This window comes from Eretmochelys imbricata, chromosome 4 (assembly GCF_965152235.1).
Source record: "Eretmochelys imbricata isolate rEreImb1 chromosome 4, rEreImb1.hap1, whole genome shotgun sequence".
NCBI lineage: Eukaryota > Metazoa > Chordata > Testudines > Cheloniidae > Eretmochelys > Eretmochelys imbricata.
Window position 1 is genome coordinate 67,697,211 of NC_135575.1, and position 14,292 is coordinate 67,711,502.

Consider the following 14,292-nt stretch of genomic DNA (forward strand, 5'->3'; position numbering starts at 1 on the left):
CATAGGTTTATTGTTTTACTACCTTAAAATATTGTATCATCATTTCATAATTAAGCTTTAGAATTGCTCTCATTATTAAGGTGTAGCATAAATTTCAATATTGATTTTAATCAACCAACGTATCCTCAGATGGTCATTAGTAATAAGTCCCTTTGATGAATAATCAGTTTTAACAATTTTCTATGTCAGAGTTAATATCAAATTGTATCTGAACCAAACAAATGACAGATACAGAAGGGTCTAAATTTCAAAGGAAAACAATGTATATTTAAAGAATGAAGTTAAGTGCAATGTACTGTAGAACTATTCATTCGGTAATTATCTAATATGATTCCTTATGCTTCTCCAACCCAAATTACTGTGTTGCCTCTCTCAACTTCAGTGATTTCACAATTTAACTTATTGAGTCTTCCATCCAGGATAAACAGGGATTCCTTGGAAGGTGTCATAAGGTACTGGCCAAAGAGACCACTGTCCTTGATTAGCCGGTTCTTACTGCTCCATGGCCATTCTTCTGTCTTGACAGGCTCTTTAAGGCTCTTCACCATTTTCACTTTGCCAGAGGAGAGCTCTACAAAGAGCACATCAGTTTGTGTGCTGGAACTAGCATAGATGTTGTATTGATGGGCTTCAGTAAATGATGGCTGAAAAGCAACATCAGATATGTGCAAGTTAGTGTGAATATCAAATGCATCCTGTACTTCTCCTCTGATTGTAATGGACTGGACCCTCATGAGACCTTTCACATCATCAATGCTGACAAGGTAGTGCCCATCTGGAGAGATATATGGGGTGCCTGTCACATCACCATTGTATCCAATCACAGAATCAGTGACACTGTCCACAATAAGCTGTGGTAGAATAGCCCCAGTTGTATCAGGCTTGCAGCAGATAAAATAATATCCTCCGAGGTGTGTATAAGCCAGAGACTGAGGAATGCAATTATAATCCTTTAAACTAATTGTCTTGATGTATGACATAGTTTCAAGATCAATTTTCTGGAGCACAGGCTCATCTTTGTGAAGAATAAATCCAAACCTAAGAGGAAAAAGCACAACATCAAAGAAAGAAAGCCCATAGTCTAATTATGCACAAACGTGCAATCTATGTAAGCAAAGTAGATGAGAAAAGATGTATAACAATATGTTCCTGCATATCTCAGCTTCAAATGTTTCAAACAGTAAGCTGCTTATAAATATCTATGTTTTCTTGGCTTCTTTGCAATTATAATTCAGAATTTGTAAAGCAAAATATTTTAAAACCATTGATCTAGTTAATTGGAAGAGTATAATTTGTTTTTTTTTACAAAGGGTAAGAGATAAACATTATTCCGGATGTGTCTAAATCTATTGGCATTTTCTATGTTCAGTTATAAAATCAAGTAACTTTTACCAAAACCAGAAGGGATACAAAACTTGAATATCAAGATGCAGTACATCCCACATATTTTAATTCACTTCATTTAGTTCTCATATTTTGTTGAGAACATCAGATTAATCCATCTGAATTGCTATTCAGATAATAATCCAAATCCTTCTAATTGAATTAATCTGAAATAAATATCAAATAAGGATTTAGATTTATGTCTTTCAACCACAAGGACCTCACTTATAAAATTTTTAAACAGCCCTTCTTAAATCACAGAATGTCGATTGAAAATGAGCTGTACAATTAAACCCTAAAATCCCTAAATTTTATATTGATAAAAAAATTAATATAAACTCCATAGTAGTTCTCTAACTATCTGCACATTGTCCCACAAAGGAGCATTTCTGGTCCCATTAATTATTGCATTGCACTCACACAAAAACCTTAAACATTTTCTAAAGCTTAGGAAGTGCACAGTACTCGTTTCCCTTCAAGACAAGAGCATCAGCAGCATTTTTTCTTAATAGGTGCTTCATCTCGATACACATTTCAAACCCTAACTGACCCCTGGATCCTGAGAGCCAGGCTTTCTTGCTGCTGAGTGCTAATATATCTGGAAAGCCTGACAATCTGAGCAAATGGGTTAATAGGATTAACAACAAATAAGGATGACAGTGATGCTGGGACAGGAAATTGGAATGGATTGACTGAACAAGATTAGGCTCATATTGTGTTTTGGAAAGTCTGATTTTGGATGCCTTTTCTTTTAGCTTTGACCTTGACTAAAATACGCTCCCAAACTCTTCTCATGAAGCCTACTGAGACTCTTGATGCATGATATTGTGTTGCTGAAGGTAAAATACAGTTTTCGTACTTCTGCGGTAAGAGCAATGTAATTTGGCTAATGCTACACACATTGTGAATTGGCAAATGCACACGTTTGTCAGACATTTAAAACAATATTGGGCACAATTACATACTGAATTACCATTTGTAACATGAGGTCTCTTGTCGAGCAACAATACGAAATCTTAAAACTATATGGCCCACTTCAATGCATATATCAACATACTGCATCCAAATGCAGAGAAGTAGAATGATTTAATAAAGGTGACTAGAAAAGAGTAAATAATAACTAAATCCGGATGTCCTTTATGTAATGGCCTCCACTGAGAGTTATCTTTGGGGATTGATCCCCACACCTCCAGTGCTAAACGTAAAGGAACGTTAATTGGTAGCAACAATGGACTCATACTCTCCATGAATCAACCGGTTTAACACACTTAACAGTACTTACCTATTACTCAATCTTTCCCATACGAACCATTCAACTGGATTTTTATTTGGCAAGCAATGACTGGGCCAGATAATGTCTTCAATTCTGAAACAAAACTCCCCTTTGACTTCACCTTTAATACCAAATTCCTTCCTCTTCCCTCACAAAAATTGTAATATTAAAATTGCTATGTCAAGCATTCAAAAGTCAGTAAATAAAAATCAAAAATGGTTTGTCCCACAACATTAACTCAGCTTAACAACACAGCCTTTCTACTATATGGTGTGCATTAATAAAAACAAAAAATATATTTAACAAGGAAAACAGGATTTGAAACCACCATGTATTTGTAACACAGCTGAGTTAACGCTGTGGGAGAAAATCTTAACCTTTGGCATTTCTTGACTTTTGAGATGAGTGAATACAATTGACGATTTAAAAAAAAAATCAGATGTTTTCATTTAAATCAGATTTTTTTTTATAAATTAAATACATTTTTCTTTTAAAAATAAACTTGTTTAAAATTAAATTTAAAATTATAACAATGTATGTTAAGGCCTAAACTTGCTACAATTTATAAGTTGACTTGTGGCCATGATCCTGAAGAGGTTCTGAGGCAAACTTAATTTATATATAGTTTGCAAAATTACCTTTATGAGTCAAGCCAATATAGCTAAAGTGAAAACAGAAAACATACAGTGTAAATATTAACATTATTAATGTTAAGGTAAGTTTGGCAATCAAGCTGAAGCCTAGCGATGTCTATTAGTAGTTATATTTTTGTTAGTAGAAATAGCATAGGAGTTAGCATAGATTATAAGATTTAGCAATACGTGCCTTGTGATAAATGTGTAAACTGCAAAAGTACCAGTATAACTTTTGAAATAATGAAATTTTAGAAACTTTGTAACAGGAGCTAATCACATTGATGTATTAAAACTATTAGGAAATGTACTGATGCAAATAGCTTATGTTAAGAGTTGAAACCTTAATTATGGTCTTTCAGGATACCATACACAGGCAAGAGGCTAAAATTTAACAAGTTATCATCCTGGACATGTGTGGGTGTTCAGGGTATAAAAGCTAATGTGTGGATATTCACAAGTGGGTTCAATAGAATGACAAGAGCAGGCAGCAGGCCAGATCCTCACTTCCACTTACAATGTGCTCCACTTATTGTTCTTTCCATCTTCATTTCTAATGGTCGCCATAAGATTGTAAGTATGAGCAAGAGAGGGGGACATTTTGTTATCTTTACTTTGCTTTATGATAATTTTCTATTCTTTCAATTATATTTACCTGTAACACCTAAAACTCAGTGTCTGTGTGTGCACCTACCAATCTCATACATAATAAAAGTGACTGAAGAAAAGAATCTGTTGTTAGTGACCTGTGCAATTTCCACTCCAAAGTTATCAAAGGCTACAATTAAAACATTTAAATAAATAAATGTGCTGGAACAATGAGCCCTCCTCTGGTTGCCCCGTCTCAAAAGAGATATATTAGAATTGGGAAAGGTGCAGAGAAGGGCAACAGAAATTATTTAGGGTACAGAACAGCTTCCATATGAGGAGAGATTAAAAAGACTGATGACATTTTCCTGTGGAGTCAAGGGCTCAAGTAACACCAAATAGGCTGCGGTCAAACCAGCTTATCTAGCAGCTAAAAAGTTGTAATTTAACTGAATTGTTGCAAAACCTTAAAATCACCAGTTTAAAAAAAATCAATTGGAGGGAAAGTGGGAGGAAGAGAGAGATTTTAAAGAGCATTTTAAAAGGCTTCTTTTCTATTTGTAACTGGCTTTTTTAGAGAGAGTCTCTGAAATTGGGATGGGGATAGGTACATGAATGTGCAGGGGATGGGTGTATGTGTGTGAGGGGGACAGCTGTGTGTGTGTGTGCGTGCATGAAAGGAGAGTCTGCTAGTTAAGGCACTGGACTGGGATTCAGATATGCAGTTTCAGTTCCTGGATCTGCCACAGACTGCTTGTTCGACCTTGAAGAAGTTAATCTCTCTGTGCCTCAATTTCCATCTCTAAAACAGCGATACTACTACTTTATTTCTGACATCCTTTGTCATCTTCTTAGATTTTATATTTTTGGGGGCAGAGACTCTCTCTTACTTTCTGTGAACACAGCATGACTAGATGGTGATCTCGATTGGGGCCTCTAGGTGCTACTGTAATAAAAATAAAAGGAAAAAGAATGTACACCTCCAGCCGCTGGAGGTAGGATGTATTGCCACTTCTCTCACTTGGAAAGTCTGGTGGGAGGAAGCAGAATTAGATTATGGTTCAATCTCAGAAGAGTCCCATCAGCCAACCTGCTGTGTGGACACATTAAATCAACACACCTCAGTTTGGCCTGACAACTTATTCTTGGCCAGATCTTCCCTCATGTTGGCTGTGCTGATCCCCTAAAGTCCTTCAGTGGAGGGAAGATTGCAGCTGCCTTCTGCTACAAACCCTACCCAATAGACTTTTCTCTCCCAAAGGCCACAGCCAAGGACTGCACCAGAATAAACACTGGGTTGCTGATTCCAGCCCACTCTATTAAAATACTTATGGCTGGAATTTTCAAAGGAGCTGGGCACATAACTCACTTAGGTTCCTTTCAAAATTAAGCCTATAAAGTAAACACACCATAAGATAGCATGCAGAGGCTCGTGTATTCATATAGACCTTGGATTTTCATACCATGTTTTGACCATTTTAAAAAGAAAGATTTTAGTTTTAAAATTAACCTCACAACATTTTTGGTCTATAGCTTTTATCATGTCCATACTTTGCTGTTTTCACATCAAGGGCATTTCAATTAACTTTTTCTGAAATAAAAAGAACGAATGACCAGTTGTGATCATACACTGTTCAAACTAAATGTTCCCTCCAGCCTAAAACCATGTCTTCTTATAAGGCACTGATCTAGTAACTGGGGAGGGGGTTTGTTGGTGTTTATAATTTTACATTTTAAAAGATTGTCAAAAGGCTGGCCATTCTTTTGAGGGATATAAATCTAAATAAATAAATACTAATACAATGCACCATTGCTGACAGGTGTTTTTATGTTAATCAGCCATAACAATGTGGAAACTCCTCAAGTAGCAGTGAATGGCTTGGGGGACTAGCACTGGGATTGATATGGAAGCTTTTCTCTCAAGATTGCCAGTTGTATGCAGTGTTGTTGTAGCTGTGTCAGTCCCTGACTATTAGAGAGACAAGGTGCGTGAGGCAGTATCTTTTATTGGACCAATAGCTTTTGTTGGTGAGAGAAACAAGCTTGAGGGCTTGTCTACACTGGCACTTCACAGCGCTGCAACTTTCTTGCTCAGGGGTATGAAAAACCATTGCATCACCACTGCACTCCCAGCGCTGGCAGCTACGCCCCTCGTGGCAGTGCTTTAATGTTGCTAGTGAAGATGTGCCCTGGGTCTGGAAAACACAGAGTGTCACAACTAAATACGAAGTGGAAGAGATTGTTTAGCATAAGTAGTTAACAAATATTTCAAATGACTATTCAAGGTGAAATGGCCCATTAATACCTCTCCAGTCATTGGAGGTGGGGGGGGAGGGGCAAGGGGGCTGTTAGTGGGTTATATAAAGTGTTCGCCCATGGATGATGTGGTATTCTTGTCTTTTATCATTTTCCTGTGAGAGTCCATTTAAGAGCGTAGTGATTGTCTGATTTCATCCACATAGTTGTTTTTGGGGCATTTAGTGCACTGGATGAGGTACACCATATGCTGTGATAGGCATGTGTAGGACCCCTGGATCTTGAAAGGTGTGTCACAGGCAGTATTGATCGTTGTAGCAGTGGAGATATGGCTGCAGGTTTTGCTTTGGTTGTTCTGGCAGAGTCTGGTGCTGCTTTGAGTTGGTGTGTCCTGGTCTGTGGGGAGCTTGCTTCTGATGATGAGTTGGAGAGGTTGTGGGGTTGTATGAAGGACAGAGGAGGGAGTTTAGGAAAGATTTCTTTCAGGATGGGGTCCCATTGAGTATGGATTGTAGTTATTTGATGATACCCTATATGGTTTCAGTGTTGGGCGGTAGGTGGCAATTTGGGGTGTGCAGTTGGAAGGGGGTTTATTTCTGTATTCAAGCAGGTTCTCTTGGGGTATTTGGTGGCCCGTTCCATGATGCAATCTACTCTGGTGGAGTGTCCTTGTTTGGTGAAGGTGGTTTTGAATGCATTAAGGTGTATATTCCAGACTTTCTCCTCAGAGCATATTCTGTGGTATCCGAGTGCCTGACACCTCTATAATAATAAGCACCCCCCACAATACACCTTTCAATATCCATGGGTCCTACACATGCCATCACATCATGTAGTGTACCTCATCAAGTACACTAAATGCCCCAGTAACAACTATGTGAGTGAAACCAGACAATTACTGCACTCTTGAAGGAACTCACACAGGAAAATGAAAAAAGACAAAAAGACCATATCAGCTGTAGCAATTCTCACAAAGTGATCACTCTGTATCTGACATATCAGTCCTCATCCTCCAAGGAAACCTGCACAAAACTTTCAAAAGATGAGCTTGGGAGCTAAAATTCCTAACTTTGCTAGAAACTAAAAACTATAGAGCAAATAGAGACACTAGTTTTATGGCTTATTACAACAATCTATAATCCACTAAAAAAAACCCCTCACCACACTTCTTTTCCCTCCAATGACTGGAAGGATACTAATGAGCCACTTTACTTTGAACAGTCCCTTGAAATATTTCTTAACTACTTATGCTAAACAATCTTTTCCACCTTGTATTTAGCTGTGACACTTTGAGTACATTTCCCAGACCTGAAGAAGAGCTCTGTGACAGCTCTAAAACTTGTCTTGCTCACCAATGGAAAATTTCCAGTAAAAGATATTACTCACCCATTTTGTGTCTATGACACTGCCAGTTAGAATTTTGCCTAGATTAATAGCAAACTGATGAGGTTGGGGTTGGTTCTACTTTGAGCGGGTGGTTGGCCTAGAAGACCCCCTAAGGTCTCTTCCAACCCTAATCTTCTATGATTCTATGACTCTATGAAATGGCCATTTTTGCCATCTCATGTTTTCTCAATGTGCTATATGACATGAATGGTTTGTTATTTCAGTGCTGATTCCTAGTAGAAGGATGTCCACTTCACAAAACTGGCTTTAAATAGAACCTATTGTTGACAGTCTCAGCAGATTGGTTAGTGATTGATTCGGCAGAGATGTCACTATCCACTTAGCTTTATATAAGGTTCTTTCTGAGCTGTGTGGGAAAGTCTGTACTGCTACCCCCTATGTTTCACCTGCTCTGTGGATGCAGGAATTCAATCTCCATGACAAATTTCAAAAGCACTTAATTTTAAAATATTTTTATTTTTTAAAAAAATATAGCCACGCATAATCATGCCAAGAAATTATGCCTGTGGCTTATGTGCTGCACGACTATTTTATGACTAGGCCTCCAGTAGAACAAGTGATACATCACAGAGCCTTCAGTTTTCCCAAATGATTCATGGGTAAGACGTGGTGTGTTTAATGCAAAGTTTCCTCTCATACAAGTTGATATAAAGAGTCCTCCCACTGTTCATTAATCCCTGATTAATATTTATGAGTTCAACCCTCATGTCTCCTCCATGCAATAAAATAATGCTCAGTATCAGGCAGCCTATATGGCATTTGTCAGAGCATGTACTGGGAGCTCAAACAACTCAAGTCTGTAAGACTAAGTAGCTAAAACTTATTTTTTTCAACCATTTACTTTACAATTAATGGAGGTGAGAAGCTGTAACCTGCAGGCACATCACTGCATGAAGAATATTTGTCAGAGTTTCAAAAGCTGTAGTCAATTGTTTCTTTCTTCATTTATTCCATCTGACTATCTAATACAAATCTCAATCTTCCTAGAGGTAAAGAAATTTAGCCAAATTGTATTTTGTGACTAACAACCAAAAGAAGGGTTTCAGAGTAGCAGCTGTTTTAGTCTGTATTCGCAAAAAGAAAGGAGGACTTGTGGCACCTTAGAGACTAACAAATTTATTTGAGCATAAGCTTTCGTGAGCTACAGCTCACTTTGTAGCTCACGAAAGCTTATGCTCCAATAAATTTGTTAGTCTCTAAGGAACCAAAAGAAGAAAATTGAAGCAATAATACCTTGCTCTTCTATAGCACTTCTTAGCTGGTTGTGGTGCTAGAAGCACTGTACAAGCATGAATGAATTAAGCTTCATAATTCCCACATTAAGTGCTCTGGGTAAGTACTATTATTATAGTACCAGCTTGGGTAAATTGAGGCAAAGAGAAGTTAAATGACCTCTCCGAAATCACACAGCGCAGGTGGGAAGACAATCCAGGAGTCCTGACTCAGTGCCCCGCTCTAATCATTAGACCATACTTCCCCCAGAAGTAAAGCACAACCAATACAGATAGTTATGTATTTTTCTAATTCAAATGAAAGTAGCTATATTAAAACATATAGTATCTTTAACAACTAAGTTAACAATATGTTCCAGCTGACTCCCTGAATTATCTCAAAATCTATATCTGACATGAGACTTTTTTTATGTTACGTGTTCCTTAATACTTAGCTGTGCTTATATTAATGTGTCTTGCCTCCTGTAAAGGAAAGACTGAGTAATGTTCAGCCTAAAATACAAAAGAAACAGCTTTTTAGCTGAACTTCATATGAAAGCTGCGGTGAAATATTTCAGTTCTTAAATAGTAGTTACATTCATAGTTAGGAGAAAAAAATGCACAGAGAAGTACAAATGAATACATTTATTATAGCTCTAAAGCTAGAATTGGAACAGATTCTGAATAGCTCAAATGCTGGGACATAGTTGAGAAATGGATGAGCTCTTCTGAGCTCTAGATTTATGGAACCAATAACCAGTATACAGGCAAAACCAGAGAATGGGAAAAAAACTACCAGCTTAGATCTCTGCAGCATATTTTCTCACATACCCTCCCTCTCCCCCCATGATGAAAGACTTCCACTACCTCCCTATATCCATTGACAGCCACTGCAAACTAGTTCTTTTTTATTCAACACCCTTCATGGTCATGCCTCTCAAAATTCCTCTCTCCAGTTTCTCCATTCTGCCAATAACAGCCTCTTCTCCCACTTTGAGGTCAGACTGGACTTCTACATAGAGTGCTTCCACCAACGTGCACGGGCTGAAATTGTGGAAAAGCAGCATCACTTGCCCCATAACCTCAGCCTTGTAGAACACAATGCCATCCACAGCCTCAGGAACAACTCTGACATCATAATCAAAAAGACCGATAAAGGAGGTGCTGTCATCATCATGAATAGGTCGGAATATGAACGAGAGGCTGCTAGGCAGCTCTCTAACACCACATTCTACAGGCCATTACCCGCTGATCTCACTGAGGGTTACCAAAAGAAACTACACCATCTGCTCAAGAAACTTCCTGAAAAAGCACAAGAACAAATCTGCACGGACACACCCCTAGATCCCCGATCAGGGGCATTCTATCTGCTACCCAAGATCCATAAACCTGGAAATCCTGGATGCCCCATCATCTCGGGCATAGACACCCTGACAGCAGATTGTCTGGCTATGTAGACACTCTCCTCAGGCCCTACACTATCAGCACTCCTAGCTATCTTCGAGACACCACTGACTTCCTGAGGAAACTACAATCCATTGGTGATCTTCCTGAAAACACCATACTAGCCACTATGGATGTAGAAGCCCTCTACACCAACATTCCACACAAAGATGGACTACAAGCCGTCAGGAACAGTATCCCCAATAATGTCATGGCAAACCTGGTGGCTGAACTTTGTGACTTTGTCCTCACCGACAACTATTTCACTTTTGGGGACAGTGTATACCTTCAAGTCAGCGGCACTGCTACGGGTACCTTCATGGCCCCACAGTATGCCAACATTTTTATGGCTAACTTAGAACAACACTCTACTTGTACTACATTGATGACATCTTCATCATCTGGAGCAATGGAAAAGAAGCCCTTGAGGAATTCCACCATGATTTCAACAATTTCCATCCCACTATCAACCTCAGCCTGGACCAGTCCACACAAGAGATCCACTTTCTGGACACTACAGTGCTAATAAATGATGGTCACATAAACACCACAATATACCGGAAACCTACTGACCACTATACTTACCTACATACCTCCAGCTTTCATCCAGACCACACCATATGATCCATTGTCTACGGCCAAGCTCTACTATACAACCACATGTGCTCCAACCACTCAGACAGAGACAAACACCTACAAGATTTCTATCAAGCATTCTTACAACTACAATACCCACCTGCTGAAGTGAAGAAACAAATTGACAGAGCCAGAAGAGTACCCAGAAGTCACCTACTACAGGACAGGCCCAACAAAGAAAGTAACAGAACGCCACTAGCTGTCACCTAGAGCCCCCAACTAAAACCTCTCCAACGCATCATCAGGGATCTACAACCTATCCGGAAAGACGATCCCTCACTCTCACAGATCTTGGGAGACAGGCCAGTCTTTTCTTACAGACAGCCCCCCAACCTGAAACAAATACTCACCAGCTACCACACACCACACAACAAAACCACTAACCCAGGAACCTATCCTTGCAACAAAGCTCGTTGCCAACTCTGTCCAAATATCTATTCAAGGGACACCATCATAGGGCCTAATCACATCAGCCACACTATTAGAGGCTCATTCACCTGCACATCTACCAATGTGATATATGACATCATGTGCCAGCAATGCCCCTCTGCCATGTACATTGGCCAAACCGGACAATCTCTATGCAAAAGAATAAATGGACATAAATCAGATGTCAAGAATTATAACATTCAAAAACCAGTTGGAGAACACTTCAACCTCCTGGACACTCAATTACAGCCCTAAAAGTAGCAATCATTCAACAAAAAAAAGTTCAAAACCAGACTCCAATGAGAAACAGCAGAACTGGAATTAATCTGCAAACTGGACACCATTAAATTAGGCTTGAATAAAGACTGGGAGTGGATGAGTTATTACACTAATTAAAAACTATTTCCCCATGCTAATTTCCCCCCCTACTGTTACTTATACTTTCTTGTCAACTGTTTGAAATGGGCCATCCTAATTATCACTACAATTTTTTTTTCTCCTGCTGATAATAGGCCACCTTAATCGATTGGTCTTGTTAGAGCTGGTATGGCAACCCCCATTTTTTCCATGTTCTCTCTCTATATATATCTTCCTAATGTATTTTCCACTACATGCATCTGATGAAGTGGGCTTTAGCCCACGGAAACTTATGCTCAAATAAATTTGTTAGTCTCTAAGGTGCTACAAGTACTCCTTGTTCTTTCATTTTATCTCTATTGTCTCAACCAGTGAGTACCCGCATACTTTAGGTGTGATCAATTTTCCACTTTCTCTTATAGAATCAATGGAATTGCCATGGCAGGTTAGACTAGTGGTCTGTCTGGTCCAGCATCCTGTCTGACAGTAGCCACTACCGGATATCTAAGAAACCCTGCAGTAAGAAGTTATGAAATAGCCTACACCCAGGGAAAGTTTCTTCCCCAGCCTTTTCATTTAGAGTTGGTTTATGCTCTGAAACATGGGGATTTAATTCAGATTTCAAAGTATATTTATTTTTAAATCCTAACAATGGTAATTCTGGATACTCACGCTATCCATATTACAATGACTCTATTGGTTTTTCAAGTTCTACTTGCCTTTTGTTAGTTATCTCTACCTACTCTTGCATTGTTTTTCAATATTTTTCCATTGTTTTAACTGTTGTGACCTGTGAGAAGAATGAATCATACATTATACAAATATATTAGGTTGTAATGTATAACCTCAAAAGGAATAGAACAGAAGTCTTCCAGTGTATGAGAAAATATTGTGTAAGAGTGTGGTATACATATTCTGATGTCACCATGGGATTTAGGTAGCTACCTCCTTTCCATTCTCTGAAACATTTACATAAGAGATTTGTCATTGTCTTTTAGTGCATGAGTTATTTTCACAACTGCTCCAACGCTACTGCTACTGCAGAAAAAGAATTCAGTACATGGTAATATCCACTGTTGGGTATGCTTTATACAATACTCCTATTCAAATTCTACATCTGTGCCATTTGGACTGGAGCACCCTCCCTGATGCCGTAGAGTAGACCAATACAAGTAAAGATTCTCTTTTATTGATGGAAGGAGAGTCCTCAGTTTGATTATTTTCTTTCTGTGTTATATTCATCTATATTTCTACCCCTACTTTAAAAATGCTTTGAAGGTATTAGCACAGTTTAAAGTCTAGGTGACTCTGTGGACAGATGAATCTGAAGTCCAGATGCTTATTTGAAATTTATATGAACTACCAAGCCTATGGAAGCTTCCCCACCCCAAATCCTCCTTGCTCCCAGAAAAAAAAAGCACCCCTTATAGGCAACAGGTTCTCGCTCCCCCAACCTTGTCTGGGTACCTCTCTTCCTGTCCTCTAGCACTGAGAAGAGTGGGGGAGCCATCTTCTAAACTCCCACAGTGGTGAGCTTCATTGCAGCACTTCTATCTCAGTTTAGGGATCATATAGTCTTATTTATCCAAACCAATATACATGGCTGTGAAGCAAGCAGGATAAATGTTGTCCAGTTCCCCTCTGAAGAGAGGATATAGAGCCAGAGGACACACGTGACAGCAGATGTTGATGGTCATACTGAAGAATGAATTTTGTAGCCTCTTTTTAAATCATTAAAAACTTACTATGATATTTTTAATGCTTTCATCCGGAAGCTGCATTCCCTCAGGCTGATTCTACTCCCTATATGCCACCCTGGCAGGGTATGCAAGCTGCAATAGAGACACAAGTAGCTAGGGAAGAATGTCTACGGTAAAGAAGCTGCATGGGGCCAACACATGCCCCTATCCAGCCCTCCCCTCCTTCCCTTGCAATTTCCATTTCAGGGGCAGAAGATGGTCTGAGGGCTATGGGAAATTCTGGGCTGCTGCCATAAATCTGCATTGCTGGATTCGGGTAAGCCACTATAAGTTAGAGCAGCTCTCTGTTGGGGGTCTGTCATGGCCCCCTCAGCAGCCCAGAATCCAGTGGGTGCAAGATTGGCAGGAAAATCAGCTTTTTCCCCATGTCCCCTGTGCTGTACCACTCTGGAATTGGAGCTCAGACATGACCCCTCTCTATGGTGTAGTCTGCTTCACCCAACTTTCAAGATGGCACTTTCTTTTCTGATAGTTAATTATTATTTTTGTTAGAATTAAGACACTTAAAATATGTTGTCATTTGCTTTGTTGGTGATTAGCTGCAGTGATGAAAATATCTTCCATATATTATACAAGGATTTTTAATTCAGTTACTGCTTGACACATTCTATAAGTTTCTCCGTTTTCCTTGTAATGAGGGCAGTAAACAGCTTTACTTCTGATCTATTACTTTCTAAAGGAAGGAAACAGAATTTTGGTGTCAAGGGTAGGGAGGTCACATGACTTTTCTTCTCTAGTCTCCTCTCAAAAGGCCACAGGTAGAGTTAGTGCACAAATGCTTCTTTTGCATGTTAGCTACTTTTGCGTCAAACAGAGGGTCCTCTTGAATGTAACATGAGGCCCTCCTTCCTCCCACCCTCAAAGGATGAGCATACTGCCTCTGCTTATAAATAAATTCAGTCTTGTGCTTCAGTTTA

The 14,292-nt window shown here is 39.1% G+C and overlaps 1 protein-coding gene across 2 annotated transcripts in view; it reads right to left on the reverse strand.

The window, feature by feature from the left end:
- Nucleotides 1-335: 335 nt before the first annotated feature.
- FSTL5 (follistatin like 5) overlaps nt 336-14,292 on the reverse strand; it is a 493,618-nt gene continuing 479,661 nt past the window's right edge. For both annotated transcript variants that reach the window (XM_077814497.1, XM_077814496.1), the window contains one exon: nt 336-1,038. In XM_077814497.1, the coding sequence (XP_077670623.1) occupies nt 336-1,038 (703 nt within the window). The remainder of the gene's footprint in view (nt 1,039-14,292) is intronic.